The 23187-nt window shown below is 39.1% G+C and overlaps 1 protein-coding gene across 1 annotated transcript; it reads left to right on the plus strand.

Moving 5' to 3' along the window:
* The first annotated feature begins 13437 nt into the window (after positions 1 to 13437).
* LOC132601544 (uncharacterized) lies at positions 13438 to 14163 on the plus strand. The gene is made up of 2 exons (XM_060314623.1): positions 13438 to 13756; positions 13844 to 14163. The coding sequence occupies exons 1-2, from the start codon at positions 13438 to 13440 to the stop codon at positions 14161 to 14163; spliced, it is 639 nt and encodes a 212-aa protein (XP_060170606.1).
* The last annotated feature ends 9024 nt before the right edge of the window (positions 14164 to 23187 follow it).

The following is a 23187-nucleotide window of genomic DNA, read 5'->3' on the forward strand; positions in this document are numbered from 1 at the left end:
ATATGTTATGATTTCCTTCACCGAGTCTCGGGCCGGTATGTATCGTGCTGATGGTTCGCCGAGTCCTCTGTTGAGGGCCGGGTTCCATATACGAATTTCGAAGTGTAATGAGTCCGGTTCCGGGGTACTGTGTTATATGTCCGTCCCCGGTTACCGAGGATATATTATGAAGTATGGTGTGTCCGGGCTCGGGGTGCCGTTTTATCTGTCCGCCGCCGGGTACCGTGGTTATATTATGATGTGTGACGGAGATCGGAGCAAATTTTCTGAAATATGATGTGTTGTGGCGCCAAAGGTAGGAGTGGCGACCACGTTCCTATGTTATCGTGCGCATCCCTTGGCATTGTTCACCGGTTCCTCGGCGTGTTACCTGTCCCCGAGGTTACCATGTATATGATAGGATGTGACTGGTCCCTCGGCGTATTATTTGTCCCCGAGGTTACCGTATGTATGATATGGTATTTGTCCCGGCGTGGTATATGTCCCCGGGGTTACCGCGTTTGTGATATGATATCCGATTCCGATATGCATGACTTGTGTTGGAGAGTAAGCATTCTGACCTTCCGTATATCCTGTATTCCGTTTGCTATATGACATCCTCTGAGTAATCTGTACGTTCTGAATCCCGTCCGATATATGGCATTATCCGAGTATACTGTACGTTCTGTATTCCGTCCGATATATGACATCATCGGAGCAATCAGTACATTCTGAACTCCGTCCGACGTATGACATTATCTGTGCGTTCTGTACGTGCCACACTTCTTCTGATATCTGACAACGGTATGTACGATCTGTGTCTGGAAAGTGAGTTTGTCAGCATTCTATATGCTCTGTATGATTTGTACGGTCTGTATGATCTGTATTGGTCTGTACGATCTGTGTCGGCCTGTATGATCTGTATTGGTCTGTATGATCTGTGACTGAGAAGTAAGTAATTCGACAATCTGGATATGTTTACCCTTTGTACTATTTGTTTCGATTATGGTTCTGCTTTCTGTATTTCATGCCTTACATACTCAGTACATATTCCGTACTGACCCCCTGTTCTTCGGGGGCTGCGTTTCATGCCGCGCAGGTACTCCCAGATGAGTTGAAGATATTATAGAAGATGTTCGCTTGGAAGATTCGAGAAGGAATATTTCTGAAAAGAATATTTCAAGAAAAAAAAAATTTACTGCGTATTTTGCCTGATTTGATTTAAAAAATTTGACGTAATTTTATGTGCGGCAAGAGTCTGAGGGTTCGCTCGACCCTAATGTCACACCCCGACCTTACTAGGGTGTAATGGGCACCCGACCCTTACTTAGGGCCGAGCGAACCCTCAGACTCTTGCCGCACATACAATTACGTCAAACTTTTTAAATCAAATCAGGCAAAATACGCAGTAAAATATATTTTTTTTTGAAATATTCTTTTCAAAAATATTCCTTCTCGAATCTTCCAAGCGAACAAATCTGTAGTCATACACAATTCAATACACAACACAGACCAACATATCGGCTGACGGAGCAGCTTACAGACTGACACACCATACCCACGACGCTGTCTGCAAAGTCTCTACCATATATCAGACATCACAACACACATACTCTGACTCGGCAGCACTCCAGGAGCAAATGGAGTTTGCCATCTTCGCTGGAGCATCTTCTATAATACCTTCAACTCATCTGGGAGTACCTGCGCGGCATGAAACGCAGCCCCCGAAGAACAGGGGGTCAGTACGGAATATGTACTGAGTATGTAAGGCATGAAATACAAAAAGCAGAACCATAATCGAAACAAATAGTACAAAGGGTAAGCATATTATCCAGATTGCCGAATTACTTACTTCTCAGACACAGATCATACAGACCAATACAGATCATACAGGCAGACACAGATCGTACAGACCAAAACAGATCATACAGGCCGACACAGATCGTATAGACCAATACAGATCATACAGACCGTACAAATCATACAGAGCATATAGAATGCTGACATACTCACTTTCCAGACACAGATCGTACATACCGTTGTCAGATATCAGAAGGAGTGTGGCACGTACAGAACGCACAGATAATGTCATACGTCGGACGGAGTTCAGAACGTACCGATTGCTCTGATGATGTCATATATCGGACGGAATACAGAACGTACAGTATACTCGGATAATGCCATATATCGGACGGGAGTCAGAACGTACAGATTACTCAGAGGATGTCATATAGCAAACGGAATACAGGATATACGGAAGGTCAGAATGCTTACTCTCCAACACAAGTCATGCATATCGGAATCGGATATCATATCACATACGCGGTAACCCCGGGGACATATACCACGCCGGGACAAATACCATATCATACATACGGTAACCTCGGGGACAAATAACACGCCGAGGGACCGGTCACATCCTATCATATACATGGTAACCTCGGGGACAGGTAACACGCCGAGGAACCGGTGAACAATGCCAAGGGATGCGCACGATAACATAGGAACGTGGTCGCCACTCCTACCTTTGGCGCCACAACATATCATATTTCAAAAAATTTGCTCCGATCTCCGTCACACATCATAACATAACCACGGTACCCGGGGGCGGACAGATAACACGGCACCCCAAGCCCGGACACATCATACTTCATAATATATCCTCGGTAACCGGGGACGGACATATAACACAGTACCCCGGAACCGGACTCATCACACTTCGGAATTCGTATATGGAACCCGGCCCTCAACAGAGGACTCGGTGAACCATCTGCACGATACATACCGGCCCGGGACTTGGTGAAGGAAATCATAACATATGCACGAGCAGAATAGTGAGAAAGCACATGCATAGAAATCAAGACTCGACAGACCAGTGTACTTACCAATACCTGGAGGCTCGGAACAGATTTTAGGTCAATCTGGCGTAGTATGAGAAAGTTACGAGCGTTCGAAGTACAAAACGCTTTATAAGCGTTTCAGAAGCCTTTTTTCGGGGAATCGGAATCATAGTCACATGTGACACCTTCAGATGTCCTTACGAATCAGATCAAATAGAGATTTTGAAACCATACTTACGTATAAGAAAGTTATAGCCGTCTTGATACAGAAACCTCTCCGAACATTTCAGAGCAATCCGAGATCGTATACGGAAGTTAGGGACATTAAATCTTACAGAAGTTCTCGAACAAGAATAAACATATCAGAATGCTCTTATCAGGATACTGATTTCGGAATTCTCATATCAGGATACTTATATCGGAATACTTATATCAGCAAACTTACATCAGAATACTTATGTCAAAATACTTATACCGACACACTTATATCAGAAGACTGATATCAAAATGCTTATATCAAGACACTTATATCAAAATACTTATATCAGAATACGTATATCAGAATACTTGTACCAAAATACTTATATCAAAATACTTATATCAAATACTTATATCAAGGGATGAACTAGGATCACAAATTCAGGTCAAGAAGTGAATTAGAATCATAATCAGACTCGGCATCACAAAACAGAGTTACCCCAAGGCAGCATATCACATTATACCTTACTTGGCTCTAGGACATGCTAAAGAAAGAAAGGGTAAGCCTTACATACCTGCGCCGTGACCAACTAGTTACGCTTGTGCCTCAAACTTGTTAATCTACATTCAAGAGGATTCATCCATTCATTAGATTCGTTGTCACATACTTGCCCTAATCTTTCAAACACATTCTCTTATATCCTGCCGGAATTTCGGCAGCATCTCCCCTGTAAATGTACCAACCCCGAGAATATGGCTCGGCCCAATTCAACAACAACCCAACCAACAACCAATCTATGGCATCAATAATCAATTCAAGAATACATTCTAACATTAGTAACTCTTTTCTACCTAGTTCATCAACATACCATTCACTAGATGTCTCAAGCTAATTCCAATGCTCATACATTCATTACTAACTCAAGATCAACCAAACACCATTCAAAAGCACTTTATACCATTCTACAACATATACAAATTTTCCACCAAGACCACAATCCATCCGAAACCTCCAAATTTTTAGCATATACTTTCACAACACATTTTCATCTTCCAAATTCATAAACCACATTAGCAACTAGCATGTTAACTACATCATTTGCACAAATACAAGAAATGACACTATAATCTCATTAGCTTCCAAATCAGTCCATAATCATTCCAACATCAATTTAAACCACCAAGTTCCCATTACCATCATAGAATACATATCAACAACAATCAAATTGCTACATAGAAATTTATTCATTTTTCCTACACAACACACATACCACACGGCCAAGACTCCAACACCTATAACCTAATGAGTTTCATCCACTTTCATTGTCAACATAGAACTTACAACAACTAAAACACCAAACAAAATAATTACAACATTATTCCTACATACCACATGCATGCACGGCCAACACCCAATTTCCATGCTTTCATGAATTTCATCCATTCTTATATACAACAACATACACAAGCCTCCTATAACATACAAAAGAACATGAATTCTTACCTTTTCCTCCCAACTTCTTTACTCAACCAAAGTGCGGAAAACAATGAAACGGATGGCCTATCTTCCGAAACAATTACACCACATTGTAGAGGGCCCTTGAATTCGTAGGAATACATGAAGAAAATAACTTTTGGAATTAAAATTGAAGACTTGGATTTCCATGGTCATGGCCGAAACCATGGCCTTCTTGCTCTCTTATTTCTTTCTTGAATTGTCTAGAATGCAAGTGATAGATTTTTGTCTTCTTTTTCAAGACTTTAGTCCTATATATACATATAGTTTTAGTGGCATGTGAGGGGCACATGCCCCTCTCTAGAGTTTTCTTGAAATTCCATAAAAAGAAGACTAACTTGTTATCCTTTTTAATTCTTTTTCTTTTTCATTTCATATATATATTTTTTGTCACATGGCCAATATGGCCCTTTTTAAATTCTCATGAACCTCTTGGTGAAATTCCCGTTTTGCCCCTATTCTTTCCGCAATATTTCCTTAAGCCATTTTGCGAATTTCTCTTCTTGCCCTTAGCCTCTTACCATATTTCCATACTAATAATAGTCACAAATAATATTCATGACAACTTGTGCATTAATATAACTTTTGAAAATGGTTTCGCCCTTAACTTTCCACGACAACTTTAGAATTTCCAAACGTACAATATACGGGCTATAACACCTAAGTAAGGGTCGGGTGCCCATCACACCCTAGTAAGGTCGGGGTGTGACAAAGTGGTATCAGAGCAGGTCTGTCCTAGGGGTTGTCTGCAAAGTCGTGTCCAGTAGAGTCCTGTTTATGGTGTGTTGCGCGCCACATCTATAAACAGGAGGCTACGGGGCATCTAGGGATTGTTGACCTTCTTTTTGTCATAGATCGTGCGATAGAGCCCAGACGTAGGGAAAACGAGATCCCAAATATAAGCCTTACATACGTTGAAAAGGCGAATAATGATACGGAAGGCCACGAAGGAAAGTTTTGATATGTTCATTCTGTTATCAGAAACCGGAAGCCCTTTACGGCTGTGGCCTGGTACGATATGATATGATCCCATATGAAATGACACGACGCGATATGATACGATATGATATGATACGATACGATACGATACGATACGATATGATATGACAAGATATGATATGACACAATATGACATGATATGGTCTGATATGAGGTAATATGATATGATACGGTGTGAAACAACATATAAAGGCCCTGGCCGGCTGGAATATGTTATATATATGTACGATCTGTGAGATGTTGTTGATATTTGTTATGTGTGAGTGAATTATGAATAGTAAGGATTGGAAAAGGGTAAAATGGTAATTGCAAGGATAGAACGGGTTACAGAAATGTCTCGGAATCTGTGAGACCTTGATCTGCTCCGGATCAGGTAATAAAGGTTATAAGGGAAAGTGGACGCGATTATATCGGCCCTAAGGCACCGAAATCCATCAAAGTTTCGAGGTTAAGCGTGCTCAGGCGGGAGCAATTTCGTGATGGGTGACCCCCTGGGAAGTTTTCAAAAAAAAAAAAAAAATGAAATTCAGATGTGAGCAGCCGATCAGGAGCTGGAGTAGTCCAAGACAAATTTAATGTATACGGAATGGTTGGGGAACCATAAGAGGTTACATAGAATGCGACAGGCTAGACTAGGAAAGAGACAGAAAGTGCAGTGCAGTTTTGGAAATTAGATAGGCTTGAATAGCGTCTGAAGGTATTTTGTGGGTCAGTTGATACTAATTATATGTGCATATGTATATGAACATGTATGATATCTCATATGTCAGGATATGGACGGAAGATGAAAGGAAAACATATGATAAGGAATTTTGCTATGTTGTGCACGGAGTCGAAAAGAAGAACCGTTGGCTTATAAGGAGCCCCTTAAAGGGGGGGAGGCCATATTAGGCTTATGACGAATAATGATGAGCGAAATGGGCACCCCCATATGATGTCAAAGACAAGTATGCCTGTATCGAGAAATACAAAAAGGGACTAAAGAAGAGTTGTAGTAAGAATCTAAGAGTGTGACTTTTGTTAAGATACGGTCACAAAACAGTAACAGAAAGGAGATGACCTGAGAAGGACAAGGAAGATATGTCGGCCCAGCGTATTAGAAAACTTAAGGCACGGAATAAGGACCTACAAGGATGGAGAGACTCGATTATATGAAATGGGCATGGAGAAACGGCCAACTATAAAAGAAACCCTCTCCCGCAGTGCTACGAGTCCCCAAGAGGTCAGTTGAACATTCGAGGACGAATGTTCTAAAGGGGGGGGGGGGGGGGAGGATGTTATAGCCCGTATATTGTACGTTTGGAAATTCTAAAGTCGTCGTGGAAAGTTAAGGGCGAAACCATTTTCAAAAGTTATATTAATGCACAAGTTGTCATGAATATTATTTGTGACTATTATTAGTATGGAAATATGGTAAGAGGCTAAGGGCAAGAAGAGAAATTCGCAAAATGGCTTATGGAAATATTGCGGAAAGAATAGGGGCAAAACGGGAATTTCACCAAGAGGTTCATGAGAATTTAAAAAGGGCCATATTGGCCATGTGACAAAAAATATATATATGAAATGAAAAAGAAAAAGAATTAAAAAGGATGACAAATTAGTCTTCTTTTTATGGAATTTCAAGAAAACTCTAGAGAGGGGCATGTGCCCCTCACATGCCACTAAAACTATATGTATATATAGGACTAAAGTCTTGAAAAAGAAGACAAAAATCTATCACTTGCATTCTAGACAATTCAAGAAAGAAATAAGAGAGCAAGAAGGCCATGGTTTCGGCCATGACCATGGAAATCCAAGTCTTCAATTTTAATTCCAAAAATTATTATCTTCATGTATTCCTACTAATTCAAGGGCCCTCTACAACGTGGTGTAATTGTTTCGGAAGATAGGCCATCTGTTTCATTGTTTTCCGCACTTTGGTTGAGTAAAGAAGTTGGGAGGAAAAGGTAAGAATTCATGTTCTTTTGTATGTTATAGGAGGCTTGTGTATGTTGTTGTATATAGGAATGGATGAAATTCATGAAAGCATGGAAATTGGGTGTTGGCCGTGCATGCATGTGGTATGTAGGAATATTGGTGTAATTATTTTGTTTGGTGTTTTAGTTGTTGTAAGTTCTATGTTGACAATGAAAGTGGATGAAACTCATTAGGTTATAGGTGTTGGAGTTTTGGCCGTGTGGTATGTGTGTTGTGTAGGAAAAATGAATAAATTTCTATGTAGCAATTTGATTGTTGTTGATATGTATTCTATGATGGGAATGGGAACTTGGTGGTTTAAATTGATGTTGGAATGATTATGGACTGATTTGGAAGCTAATGAGATTATAGTGTCATTTCTTGTATTTGTGCAAATGATGTAGTTAACATTCTAGTTGCTAATGTGGTTTATGAATTTGGAAGATGAAAATGTGTTGTGAAAGTATATGCTAAAAATTTGGAGGTTTCGGATGGATTGTGGTCTTGGTGGAAAATTTGTATATGTTGTAGAATGGTATAAAATGCTTTTGAATGGTGTTTGGTTGATCTTGAGTTAGTAATGAATGTATGAGCATTGGAATTAGCTTGAGACATCTAGTGAATGGTATGTTGATGAACTATGTAGAAAAGAGTTACTAATGTTAGAATGTATTCTTGAATTGATTATTGATGCCATAGCTTGGTTGTTGGTTGGGTTGTTGTTGAATTGGGCCGAGCCATATTCTCGGGGTTGGTACATTTACAGGGGAGATGCTGCCGAAATTCCGGCAGAATATAAGAGAATGTGTTTGAAAGATTAGGGCAAGTATGTGACAACGAATCTAATGAATGGATGAATCCTCTTGAATGTAGATTAACAAGTTGGAGGCACAAGCGTAACTAGTTGGTCACGGCGCAGGTATGTAAGGCTTACCCTTTCTTTCTTTGGCATGTCCTAGAGCCAAGTAAGGTATAATGTGATATGCTGCCTTGGGGTAACTCTGTTCTGTGATGCTTAGTCTGATTATGATTCTAATTCACTTCTTGACCTGAGTTTGTGATCCTAATTCATCCCTTGATATAAGTATTTGATATAAGTATTTTGATATAAGTATTTTGGTACAAGTATTCTGATATACGTATTTTGATATAGGTATTCTGATATAAGTATTTTGATATAAGTGTCTTGATATAAGCATTTTTTATATCAGTCTTCTGATATAAGTGTGTCGATATGAGTATTTTGATATAAGTATTCTGATGTAAGTATGCTGATATAAGTATTCCGATACAAGTATCCTGATATGAGAATTCCGAAATCAGTATCCTGATAAGAACATTCTGATATGTTTATTCTGGTTCGAGAACTTCTGTAAGATTTAATGTCCCTAACTTCCGTATACGATCTCGGATTGCTCTGAAATGTTCGAAGAGGTTTCTGTATCAAGACATCTATAATTTTCTTATACGTAAGTATGGTTCCAAAATCTCTATTTGATCTGATTCGTAAGGACATCTGAAGGTGTCTGATATGACTATGATTCTGATTTCCCGAAAAAGGCTTCTAAAATGCTTATAAAGCGTTCTGTACTTTGAACGCTTGTAACTTTCTCATACTACGCCGGATTGACCTGAAATCTGTTCCGAGCCTCCAGGTATTGGTAAGTACACTGGTCTGTCGAGTCTTGATTTCTATGCATGTGGTTTCTCACTATTCTGCTCGTGCATATGTTATGATTTCCTTCACCGAGTCCCGGGTCGGTATGTATCGTGCGGATGGTTCGCCGAGTCCTCTGTTGAGGGCCGGGTTCCATATACGAATTCTGAAGTGTGATGAGTCCGGTTCCGGGGTACTGTGTTATATGTCCGTCCCCAGTTACCGAGGATATATTATGATGTATGATGTGTCCGGGCTCGGGATGCCGTGTTATCTGTCCGCCCCCGGGTACCGTGGTTATGTTATGATGTGTGACGGAGATCGGAGCAAATTTTCTGAAATATGATGTGTTGTGGCGCCAAAGGTAGGAGTGGCGACCACATTCCTATGTTATCGTGCGCATCCCTTGGCATTGTTCACCGGTTCCTCGGCGTGTTACCTGTCCCCGAGGTTATTATGTATATGATAGGATGTGACCGGTCCCTCGACGTGTTATTTGTCCCCGAGGTTACCGTATGTATGATATGGTATTTGTCCCGGCGTGGTATATGTCCCCGGGGTTACCGCATATGTGATATGATATCCGATTCCGATATGCATGACTTGTGTTGGAGAGTAAGCATTCTGACCTTCCGTATATCCTGTATTCCGTTTGCTATATGACATCCTCTGAGTAATCTGTACGTTCTGAATCCCGTCCGATATATGGCATTATCCGAGTATACTGTACGTTCTGTATTCCGTCCGATATATGACATCATCGGAGCAATCGGTACCTTCTGAACTCCGTCCGACGTATGACATTATCTGTTCGTTCTGTACGTGCCACACTCCTTCTGATATCTGACAACGGTATGTACGATCTGTGTCTGGAAAGTGAGTATGTCAGCATTCTATATGCTCTGTATGATTTGTACGGTCTGTATGATCTGTATTGGTCTGTACGATCTGTGTCGACCTGTATGATCTGTATTGGTCTGTATGATCTGTGTCTGAGAAGTAAGTAATTCGGCAATCTGGATAATATGCTTACCCTTTGTACTATTTGTTTCAATTATGGTTCTGCTTTCTGTATTTCATGCCTTACATACTCAGTACATATTCCGTACTGACCCTCTGTTCTTCGGGGGCTGCGTTTCATGCCGCGCAGGTACTCCCAGATGAGTTGAAGATATTATAGAAGATGTTCCAGCGAAGATGGCAAACTCCATTTGCTCCTGGAGTGCTGCCGAGTCAGAGTATGTGTGCTGTGATGTCTGATATATGGTAGAGACTTTGCAGACAGCGTCGTGGGTATGGTGTGTCAGTCTGTAAGCGGCTCCGTCAGCCGATATGTTGGTCTATGTTGTGTATTGAATTGTGTATGACTACAGATTTGTTCGCTTGGAAGATTCGAGAAGGAATATTTCTGAAAAGAATATTTCAAAAAAAAATATATATATTTTACTGCGTATTTTGCCTGATTTGATTTAAAACGTTTGACGTAATTTTATGTGCGGCAAGAGTCTGAGGGTTCGCTCGGCCCTAAGTAAGGGTCGGGTGCCCATCACACCCTAGTAAGGTCGGGGTGTGACACCATACCCTTGGGTAAACATATATATATACACCATAAGATCTGTACCAAAAGTCTAGGCTCCGGAACAACGGAGCTCTCCAAGACAGCTGAGTAGAAGTCCTATGCTGAAGGGTCACCAAACTGACTATCTGTACCTGCGGGCATGAAACGCAGTCCCCCCGAAGAAAGGGGGGTCAGTACGGAATATGTACTGAGTATATAAAGCATAAGAACATCAAGTACAGATGAATCATGAAAACTAGCCTCAATAATAGAATGCATCTGTGGCTAACATCTGAGAATATCTGCGTAACTCTATATGACAGAAACTGACTCTACGATGTATGATAGGCATAGATTATAATATAACTGATAGTGCTATGGAACGTGCAGCCCGATCCATATATAATATAATAGTGCCGAGGAACGTACGACCCGATCCATATATAATATAATATGTTAGTGCCGAGGAACGTACGGCCCGATCCATATATAATATAATATGTTAGTGACGAGGAACGTATAACCCGATCCATATATATAATATGTTAATGCCAAGGAACGTACGACCCGATCCATAAATATAATATGTTAGTGCTGAGGAACGTACGACCCGATCCATATATAATATAATATGTTAGTGCCGAGGAACGTACGGCCCGATCCATATATTATATAATGTAATATGTTAGTGCCGAGGAATGTATGGCCCGATCCATATATAATATAATATGTTAGTGCCGAGGAACGTACGACCTGACCCATATATAATATAATATATATAAATGCATATAAAACTCGGAAAAGAATACTCTGAACCCCTCTGGTGACATAAGAAGCTAATATGAAAAGTCTCTGGGAGTTATGGACATAAAACATAGGAGGCCAACGATACAAATATCTCTACACTCTCTAAGAACAGAGTCTTTGGAACTTGCTTGCTCCCTGTGTTCGTTCAGATGATAAGGATCATGCCAAAAAGAAAGAAAGGATAACTTTACATACCTTTAATGCTTATTAATATGTCCAACGTCTACTTCTCGAGCTCGTAGGTCTAAAATTAGGATAACATAAGCCACAGTTAGATCATCCACATCACTTACTAACCAATCCAAGTACGAATGAAACTTAACGAAATTCGGGCAGCATTTCCCCTGAAAACTTAACAATCCTCGAGATTCCAATTTAGCTAAACATTAATCAAAATACCAACAACAACAACACCAACAATTTCATTTCAAACTAGAATTAAATCCATTCTTAAATCACTTCCAAAACAGCCCAATATACATTCGTATACCAATGCTTGTATACACTTCTATATTTTCGTATATCTATAGTATAACATCAAACACAACAACAACAATAACAACTATAGCCAATCCCACGATATTCCAGCCCACAAAATAATTCATAACAACCACCAAACAACCCCAAAATGTTGTCACAAAACAGCCACGAAAATCATATAAAAACAGCCCGGTATACGCTTTGTATATGATATCTTCATACACTTTATCCTCCAAAATTCAAGAACAGCAACTTGTCAACAAAATAAACAATTATTATACATCATAACTCAGCTAATTCCATCCATTTAATCCAACTAAAACAGCCCCCGATCTATAAATCTCAACAAAACAACAAACGAGGTTATAACGCTACTTTCTCCGTTCTAATCCATTAAAACTCTAAATAAACACTTTAATAACATAAAAGGAATCTTATACATACCTTAGCAGCAGCTCAACCATGAAAATATCCTCCCCCGGGATCATTATTTAGCTTAAAACGACGATGATAACTCGTACTACACTTTATCCTTCACGAGCCTCGGGATTCGGGGCCTCGAACTTGATCGATTCTCCACTTTCTCTCTCTAACTCTCCTCTCTCTCTCAAATATTCTGGATTTTTCTAGTGTAAAAATGAGGCTAAAGGCTGAAAATTTCCCTTAAATAGCAAGGGAAATGGGCCTGACCCGACTTGGAATCGGGTTGGGCCCATTTCACTGCCCAGCTTGACCTTTCTTCCTTAAAACGTCCATAACTCTTTATCCCGATGTAACATAGAGGACCACGACCTATGGTTGGAAATCTAATTCAATTATCTACAACTTTCATTTTAGGAGTTTTCCTAAATTCCCAAATACTGATGGGGTTATGGTCTCCCGAAGTCAGATCACCCGAAAATGTAACTTAAAAACATCTTTTTGGAGGGCTTACACTTGGATTTGGCTCAAGGGTCCTTCTTGAGTTGTGTTTAACTTCACATATATTGTCCATATAACTTATCATATGTCCTTTATAAAAATCCCATCATGTGGGCCCCACCCCAGCTTACGGTTACGAGGGCTATATATCGTTTAACATATTATTCCAATCATATTGTACGAATTCCAAATGTCATACTCATGCTACTACAGTAGAATTTCAATCTTTATACTTGTGATATTTGCTCCCCCTCGAGCTCACATTAAGCCGTCTGTAGCCTTAGTAACACGAAATTTTTTGGGGTGTAACAGGAAGAATGGCTTGGTAATCTACAAATGAAGCATTTATCCAGAACTGGATCAGATCATGCACCTCTGTTGCTTATAGCAGGAGAACAAGTTCAACAATTCCCCAAGCCTTTTAGATTTCTAAAATTTTGGGTAGATCATGAGTCTTTCTTGCATACAGTAGAACAACTGGAGTACTAAGTATATTGGAGATGCTTTTACTACTTTCAAGTTGAAAATGAAGAAGTTGAAAGTTGCTCTATCTGTATGGAGTAAAGAGACTTTTGGTGATATCTTTAAGCAATTAACTATTAGAGAGGATATTGTTAAGATCAAAGAGTTGTTGTTTGAAGAGGATCCCTCTGAAGTTAATAGATTGGTTTTGCAACAAGCTCAAGCTGAATTCAAAAGATATATGCATTTTGAAGAAGAGTTTTGGAAACAAAAGGCTGGTGTTGAATGGAAATTAGAAGGAGATAGAAATACAAGGTTTTTTCACAACTTGGTAAATGGAAGAAGGAAGAGAATGCAACTTAATAGAATACAGAATGATGAAGGTGCATGGTTGGAAGATAGGGATCAGATTTAAGCAACAACTATAGACTTCTATTAGTAACAATTCTCTTCTGAGCCAACATCATCAGACTATAGCATCTTAGAGCATGTGCACGAAGCTGTTACTCAGGATCAAAATGATTTATTATGCTCTATGACATGTTTGGAGGAAGTGCATAAAGTTGTATTTGGGTTAGCAGGTGATAGTGCATATGGCCCTGATGGTTTATCAGGAATCTTCTATCAGAAATGTTGGGATATTGTTGGGGCAGATGTATACAATGTAGTTAAGGCTTTCTTTGATATTCAAACTCTTCCAAAATCTGTCACTCATACTAATTTGGTTTTACTACCAAAGAAGGAAATTAGCAACAATTTGTTTTTATCTCAGGCCTATCCGTTTAAGTAACTTCATCAACAAGATCATTACTAGAGTTATTCATGACAGATTGGAATCTATTCTGCCTTCCTTAATTTCTCAAAACCAATCTGGTTTTGTAAAAGGAAGGAATATTATAGAAAATGTGTTACTTACCCAAGAGGTTGTTGCAGATATTTGAAAGAAGGGACGGCCAGCAAATATGGTCATCAAACTAGACATGGCAAAGGCATATGATAGGGTCTGTTGGAAGTATTTAATTCAGGTGATGAAGAGGATGGGATTTTTAGAGGTATTTGTGGATATGATTTGGAGAATACTTGCTAGTAACTGGTATTCAATCCTCATTAATAGACAGGCTACTAGTTTCTTTCATTCTACAAGGGGAGTAAAGCAAGGTGATCCTTTATCACCTGCATTATTCATCTTGGCTGCTGACATATTATCAAGATCTTTAAATAGCTTGTTTGATGAAGGGATGTACAGGGGCTATGGTTTGCCTAAATGGAGCTCAAATCTAAATCATTTGTCATATGCTGATGACACAATAGTTTTTGCCTCTGCTGACAAATGGTCACTTCAAAGGATTATGAAGATTCTGCATGAGTATGAAGTTGTTTCTGGTCAAAAGATTAATATTCATAAGAGTGCTTTCTACATGTATAAGAGAATATCTAGTGAACTGGTGAATGAAGTCCAGCAAATCACAAGTTTCTCAGGAGGTTAATTTCCTTTCACCTACCTTGGATGCCCAGTGTTTCATGCAAGAAAACAGAAGATATTCTATAGAGATGTGATAAAGAAAGTTAGAGATAAACTGCAAGCATGGAAAGGAAAACTTCTGTCATTTGGTGGTAAAGCTGTACTGATTAACAGTGTGCTGCAAAGCATTCCTGTATATCTGTTATCAGCAATGGTTTCTCCCTAATGTGTTATCAAAGAGTTGCAAAACATGTTTAATACATTTTTCTGGCAAACAAAGGAAGATGGTAAATGTAAACATTGGTCTGAATGGAACAAATTGTGTTATCCCAAAAGAGAAGAGGCTTAGGATTCAGATCATTGAATGATATTTCAAAAGCTCTTTACTTAAAAATTTGGTGGAGATTTGGAACAAGTAACTCTTTGTGGTCAAACTTTATGTGGAATAAATACTGTAAGAAGGTTAGACCAACTCTTGTTCAATGGAAGGGTGGTACTCAGACATGGAAATATATGTTAGAAGCTAGGAATGATATCGAGCAACATATCTGGTGGGAGCCTCATCAAGGTTCTCTATCAATATGGTATGATAACTAGTTGAAAATAGGTGCCTTGAATGATCAAATTCAGTTCCAAGCTTACAAGGATGACAGTGTAGAAGATCTAGCAGAAATAATGGAAGGAGATCATTGGGATATGACAAAGGTACAACAGATGTTTTGTGATGAAATTGTGCAGCTTATCAATAATAAGCTTGGAAATTTGATTGAACATCAGGAAATTGACTGTCACACCCCAATTCCACTAGGGTGTGATGGGCACCCGACCCCATATCCGGAGCCGAGCGAACCCACAGATTCTTATTACACACATAATTTCTTCAGACGCTGAAAATCAGATAAAAGTAAAATAATAAAGTGTGGTAATATAGCGGAAGTGGAATATGTAAGACTCGAGAACCGATTTCAATAAGTGGGCTTAAAGTAATAGTGATTATGACAAGGGATGTGAAGCGAACAAAAGAATGAAGAAGTCTTGTGATGACATAGACACAAAGTGAAAGAAAGATTTACGGTAAGAAGTTTTCGATATGTTATGCGCCGAGTCGGAAAGAAAGACGAGGGTACTCGAGGACCGTTGACGGATAAGAATCTCCCTAAAAAAGGGAAAGAATATGTTAGGTATATTAGATCACGATTCGAATCCCTCATACTGGGCAAAGTTGCGCAGTACCTAAGTGCGCAGCGATATGTTTTAGAGAGTAACAAAGAGAGCAAGAAAGAGTTGCAAGTTAAGTTTACAACGGGTAATAGAGAAAATGATAAGATTCAAAGGATATTCCGGATAACAACGATTGTTATAATGAAAGTATCGACAATTGGAAGTTTGAAAACCTTTGAAAGAAAGAAAGAATGCAGAGCCTAGGAATGAAATAAAAGAGTTCGTCGGATACTAGAAGATGGTTCATGAACCGTTAATTATATAAAGCATGAGAGTATACGCTACGAGACCATATGAACCATTGACGTGAAGCAATGCTCGACCATGTTTGTAAGGAACTCATGCCAGAGTGCCGATACAAAGAAACTAAAAATAAGTACACTTGTTTCGAGGAGTATGAGAGCAAGGAACAACCTATGGCCATATTGAATCGTTAAGCGAAGGCTGCGTACTAAAGACCTGGCTTCTGTTAAGGTGTGATGACGAAACCATAACAATGAAGAGGTGAGCTGGGAAGGACCCTCCCGAAGTATTACATCACCCCATGAGGTCAGTTGAACATTCGAGGACTAATGTTCTAAAGGGGGGGAGGATGTTATATCCCGCATTTTGTACATTCGGATAATTCAAGATAATTGCGGGAAATTAAGAGAAAGGCTACGTTCTTGATCTTGTTTAGCACACAAGTTGTCTGTGAAAATATTTATGCGGAAATATTGAGAAAGGCTAAGGGCAAATTTTGAAATTTGAAAAATAAGTTCGACGAAAATTTGAGAAAATGCTGGACAGATTTTTTGTCAACTTTGGAGGGTCATATCTCCTAGTATATGAGGATTTTTAAGGTGTTTGAAAAGCCTAAAATGAAGTTCATCGAGTCTAGTTTGTAATGCAACAAACCGCTCGTCGATAGGACGTCGGAGTAGAGAATTATAGACGTTACAAACTGAACTGTCGCGCAGAAACAGTACCGCTACAGCACTGCTACAGTACCGCTACAGCACTGCTACAGTACCGTAGCTACAGTGAAACCGACCCAAACTTATTATAAAAAGGGTCAAAACCCCCATTTTTCATCATAGAATGGTCCAAAATTTCCAGAAAATTCTGCACTCAAAAGGGAGCTTAAATCTCACATAAAAGTGAAGATTTTGAGCAAAATTTCAAGCTACGAAATATGGATCGAGGTCCGGGCAACGCGTAGTCGCGGATATAAGTTCGTTTGGTATTGGAGTGGCTTGGGAACAAGAAAATGGTGAAGAGTTTGCTACCTTCATAAAAATAAGGTATAAATTATTGAATCTCTTTCTTTATCAAGTTTGGTTAAGGAATAATTGCAAGAATAGAGTTATAGTTTGTTGTGTTGATGTTGTTGAATTATGGAATGAGCCCGTGTAGTGTATTGTGTAGAAGTGATGAACTAATTTCACTTAGTATTTTAATTATTGTTATAGTAGATTCTATGATGTAAAATGAGGATTTAGTGGCCTGAAACGGAGTGAAAATCGTTTGTGGATTATTGAATAAGTTAATGGATATTAGTATGATTCCTTATAATTGTGTGAGTGAATTTGTAATGTGTGGATTGTGGATATAACTCATGAATTTGGAAGCAAGAAATATGTTTGGAAGATTGTAAGTTGGGTTGTTGGGATTGAATTGAATATAAGAAAAATGTTGTTGAATTGTGTGACAAGAGTTGCTAAAGTTATGATGTATTTCGAAATAATTGCGAAGTTGGAAGATATGATTGTTGGTATCGTTATTGATAATTTGGCCGAGTTACATTCTCGGATTTGTTGTGGTATTTTTGGCCGAGTTGAATTCTCGGGGATGCTATATGTATAGGGGAGATGCTGCCCAAATTTTTGTAGACAAGTATTGGTTAAGATCGAACTTTTAAACCTTATGATTTATATTTGATAAATGTGACCAAATGTAGATTTTGGACGAAACGGGATTTGAATTTGGAGAGGCGTAAGGAGCGAATAAGGTATGTAAAGCTTTACCTTTCCTTCTCTTGGCATGTCCTAGGTATGATAGGCTTTGATACGGGCCTCGGGGACGACTCTACTCTTCGGAATCTACGTTCGAATTTGCCCCTTTTTCATTCAGTAGAATTGAATTGAATATGTTATGAATAGTTAGATAAGGTGCCTAAATGTCTAGAACTTTCACAAATAGGACCCGACTACCTTAGAACTCTCACGGGTAACGTTATGAAGTGTAACATACGTAAATTATGTGCGCCACCTCATTTGATCCGAGGTGGGCCCACTTTCCCGGATTTTTTTGATTTGTTCCGTTTGACTTATTTTGGAATAAAATTCAAAGGAAAACTCTTGGTTACTCTTCTAACTACTATATGACATTCGTTTGACTCATTTTGTTAAGTCCCATAATATATTTTGAAACATGAAAATGATTTCAGAAAGCTTATTTTGACATATGCTATTGTGATATCTGAAAGGCATACGCTATGACTACCGTTCAATCTCTTTTATATGATTTGTCGTCTGAGTTATGCTATCGAGATTATGTAAATGTTTATATTTTGATATGTTCAAACAATCCCAAAAGCTTTAATTTGATATAATCCCCCACGACATCTGAAAGGTACGTGCTATGACTATCATCTGATTTCTTTCTTAAATGACCTGTCATTCGGATTATTCTGTCGAGTCTTTGTAAATATTTTATGATGCATAAGTTTCTCACTACTCCACTCGTGGATGCCTCAATGCTTCCTTCACTGAGCCCGGGCCAGGATATGTTATCACGCGTATTCCACTGCATTGTTCGCCGTGCCTCGATGTGAGGGGGCAGGTATACGTGTACATGGGTTGTGGAGTATGTTGTGCCATGTACACACATTCTGATATATGATGATATGATATGATATGGCCATCTGATATGTTTGATATGTGCACATTATGATACGATATGATATGTTACGGAGCTATTCCCTACTCTGGAGTATGCTGTGTTGTGGCGCCAGTGACGGGGTGGCGACCACGTTCTGTTCACCGTGTCCCATAATGGGGCCGGATATGGCATATGTTCTGACATGCATTGATATTTCTGTCCACCGCGTCCCTCACGGAAGGGCGGGATCTGTTATACGCACACATACGATATACGATTTGTGTCTGGAAAGTAAGTTCTCTGGCATTCTGTACCCTCTGTACCTTTTCTGACCTATGATATTGATATACATGATCTGTGTCTGGAAAATTAACATTCTGACATTCTGGATCCGTACTTCTTCTGACATATGACTTCGGCATATATGCTCTGCGTGTGGAAAACAAACCTTCTAGTACTCTCGATCGGTACCCCCTTTTTTTTCTGGCATATGATTTGCGTTCGAAAAATAAATGTTGGTACTTTGGATAGTGTACTTACCGTTTGTACTGTCTGTTTCGATTATGGTTTAGTTTTCTGTATTCCATGCTTTACATACTCAGTACATTTTTCGTACTGACCCCTCTTCTTCGGGGGCTTTCATGCCGCGCAGGTACACCCAGATGAGTTGAAGTTATTACAGAAGATGTTCCAGCGGAGTTGGCAGGCTCCATTTTCTCCCGGAGTGTTGCGGAGTTAGAGTTTGTATATGTATGTTATGAATTCTGGATTTATGCTAGAGACTTTGCAGACAGAGTCGTGGGTATTGGTTATCAGTCTGTAAGCGGCTCCATCAGCCGATATGTCATTCTGTGTTATGTAGTAAATTTTATATAATTACGGACTTTGCCTAAAATTGAGAACGATAAAAGATGGATTTCGAAAGCTTAATATGTATTTTACTTTTATCTGATTTTCAGCGTCTGAAGAAATTATGTGTGTAATAAGAATCTGTGGGTTCGCTCGGCTCCGGATATGGGGTCGGGTGCCCATCACACCCTAGTGGAATTGGGGTGTGACATTGACAAACCTCATTGGATGCTTACTTGTTCTGGAAAGTTCACAGTAAGTAGTGCATGGGAGTACATAAGGCAAAAAAGGCAAGTTTCCTTTTATTGTTCAAGGTTTTGGATCAAAGGTATGCCCTTTAAAATATCTCTTCTCATTTGGAGAGTTTGGTTTTACAAGTTGCCTATTGATGAATTATTGCAAAGGATGCATATTTCTGTAGCCTCAAGATGTTGTTGTTGTCACTGTCATCAAGAAACAATGGATCATTTATTCTTAACTGGTCCATTTGCTATGAAAGTTTGGAAATATTACTGTGATGCAGCTGGAATTTCAGGACCATTAATTCAGGTAAAACATACAATACTGAAATGGTGGAACACTCCTATTAAATCCAATTTGAAGACCTTATATCAAGCAGTTCTAGCCTTCATTTTGTGGCATCTGTGGAAGGGTAGAAATACAAGGAGGCATGGAGGTTCTATCACTGTGAACAAGGTTATATATGAGATCAACAGAGGTATATTGTTATTGGCAAAAAGCCTATTTCCTGGCATGAAGTAGTTTCCAAAAAGGTAGCCTTTCTTTGTGCAATATTTAGAAAACCTGAGAAAGACAGTTGTTCACAAGGAAGTAACATGGTTACCACCAGAAAGGGGGAAATACAAGTGCAATACTGATGGTGCCTCAAGGGGTAATCCAGGTCCAAGTTTAGCAGCTTTCTGTATTAGAGATCATAATGGAGATTTAGTGTATGCAGCAGGGAAAAGCTTGGAGGATACTACTAATGTAATAGCTGAAGCAGTTGCAATTGAAGATGGAATACAATATTGTGTAGATCATCAGCTATTACCTTTGATAGTAGAAACTGACTCTTTAACTATGCAGAAGATATTAGATGGAATATGGGAAGTACCATGGAGGATATCATTGGTAGTTAAAAGAATTCAAAGGCTTAGAGAAGGAAAGCAGATTGGTGTGGCTCATGTGCTAAGGAAAGGAAACATCCTGGCAGATTTTTTCACTAACCTTGTTTTTGATTTTGCAGGTACCATGCAGTTTCATAATTTTCAGGAAGTCCCATCAACAGGTAGAAAGATAATCAACATGGAAAAAACCTAAACTCCAATCATTAGAATAAGAACAAAAGAGCAGTTTTGAATAAAGGGAGGGAATAAACTGAATATAGTGCAATCTTCAGTGTGTGGTATTAATGTTATGTTCAATCTACGGAAGGATGTACTATATATAGTTGGTTGTTTATTAGAATAATATTGGATTGACTTAGAGTTTGAAGGCTAGATCAGTACTACTACAATGGCTACAAGAAGTGCTACCCAGGAGGTGCATCACAACACAAGGAGAAATCATCTTAATGGATCAGTATGCAGGAGGATTCAGCAGTCTATGTAGACCTGTGCTGGTATGTGAACTTGGTCATATGGTGAAGCTGTGCAAGTTCTATAAAAACTCTACTAGAAGAAGCTTATTACTACCAAAAACCTGAGTTTCTACTTCATGAGTTCTTGATCCATTCCATCTGTGAGACTTGTGGATATGAAGAATGGATACAAGACAAGGCCTTGGAACTAATTGTATTTCTTCTTAAGATGTTATTAGGATTAGAATAGTTTTACCATTTCCTTTTTCTTAGATTTTTTTTCTCTTTTCTTCTTTTTCCTTGTACAGTTTGAATTATTTTAATAATTTTCCACCTTTTATAGTGGCTTTAATTTAAAAAAAAAACTTGATCATGCAGATCACTGTCATGGCCAGGTTTCAGTTGCAGTTACAGCTTCATAGTATTCAATCATAGTTTATAGCTTAAAGTACAAATTCAATTTATTGTTACAGCTTCAATTTACAGTGACAGTTTCAGTTTCAGATTACTTCATATATCCATCTTATTGATTTGGGCTTCCTATTCCCTAAGCTACCCATTTGCTCTTCTTTCATTAAGTTGCTTTATATACTAGCACAATTCCAGTGTACTTATGTCCCTATTGCTCGGGGCTGCATTTCACAATGCAGGTACTAATTTTTAGGACGACGGATCTACTCGTTAGCACTTCATCGTATCAGCTGTTTGGTAAGACCTATTTACTTTGGGGCGTTATCTTTATTTTTCAATAGTGATGTTGTGTCAGACAGTCAGGTATGCTGGGGACCTTGTCACAGCAACAGTTTAGTGTTGTCAGACAAATGTAAGAGGTTTCATAGACTAGTCAGTCGGTCTTGTTCAGTATTAAGTTATGTTTAGCCTTGTGGGCTACACAACTATGTTTTCGGACTATTTTCCACACTTATGTTTAAAAGTGTATTTTCAGTATTATTATGATGACTTATGATTTATCCGGACTATTCATGTTTCAAATTACATTCCGCATCAGTACATGTCGTGTGTTGATTTAGCGAGCCATGTGGTTCGTTCGATTACATGCAGTCAGACACCGAGTGTCGTGTTACGTCCAGGCTCAAGTTCGGGGCGTGACATTATCCCATTAATCTCACTTTATTAGCCATATTTAACCAACCTGATGCTTTATATAGAGTCAAGTAAGGCTTCAACTTGCCTGATTTGGATTCCAAAGATTACAACGAAGCCTTGCCCTTCCGTAGTGTAACGACCCATTTGGTCGTTATTGGACTTTTTACTCATTTATCTTCATTGACCCTTCCCCAAGCTTTGTTAGTATGATTTTGATCCGCGAGGATGCGCGGTACGGTTCTTGAGGTAGTCGGACAAGTTTTATGATGACTTATGTGAATAGAGCCTTAAAGTGAAAAACATTTGACTAATATTTGACTTTTGAGTGAACGGGCCTTTTTTCAAAAATTCGTCGATTCTGAGAGGTCCGGATGGTCTCTTGTGACTTGGTGGGATGTTCTGTTCGGTTCCCATACCAGCTGGGAGCGTTTTGGGTTATTGGTTGAAAAATTAGTATTTATCCATTGGGTGTTGTCCCGGTCAAACAGACCTCTGTTGGGAATTCCGAGACGCGAATGAGTCTAAAGTGTATCTTTATGTATGACTGCATGGCTGACTTGTATCTGTGAGGTATCGAGTCGGATTTCGGGATTGGGTTTGTGAAAAAATAGTATTTTCTAGTGTCTAGTGTTCACCGTAGCGACACCAGATGCGCTGTAGCGGACCCTCTGTGGTGAGGCCGCTGTGAGGTTAATTGTTAAGTGGTGAGTCACCACAGCGGGCAGGGATCCGCT

The sequence above is a fragment of the Lycium barbarum genome, chromosome 7 (genome assembly GCF_019175385.1).
Source record: "Lycium barbarum isolate Lr01 chromosome 7, ASM1917538v2, whole genome shotgun sequence".
In the NCBI taxonomy this organism is placed as follows: domain Eukaryota; kingdom Viridiplantae; phylum Streptophyta; class Magnoliopsida; order Solanales; family Solanaceae; genus Lycium; species Lycium barbarum.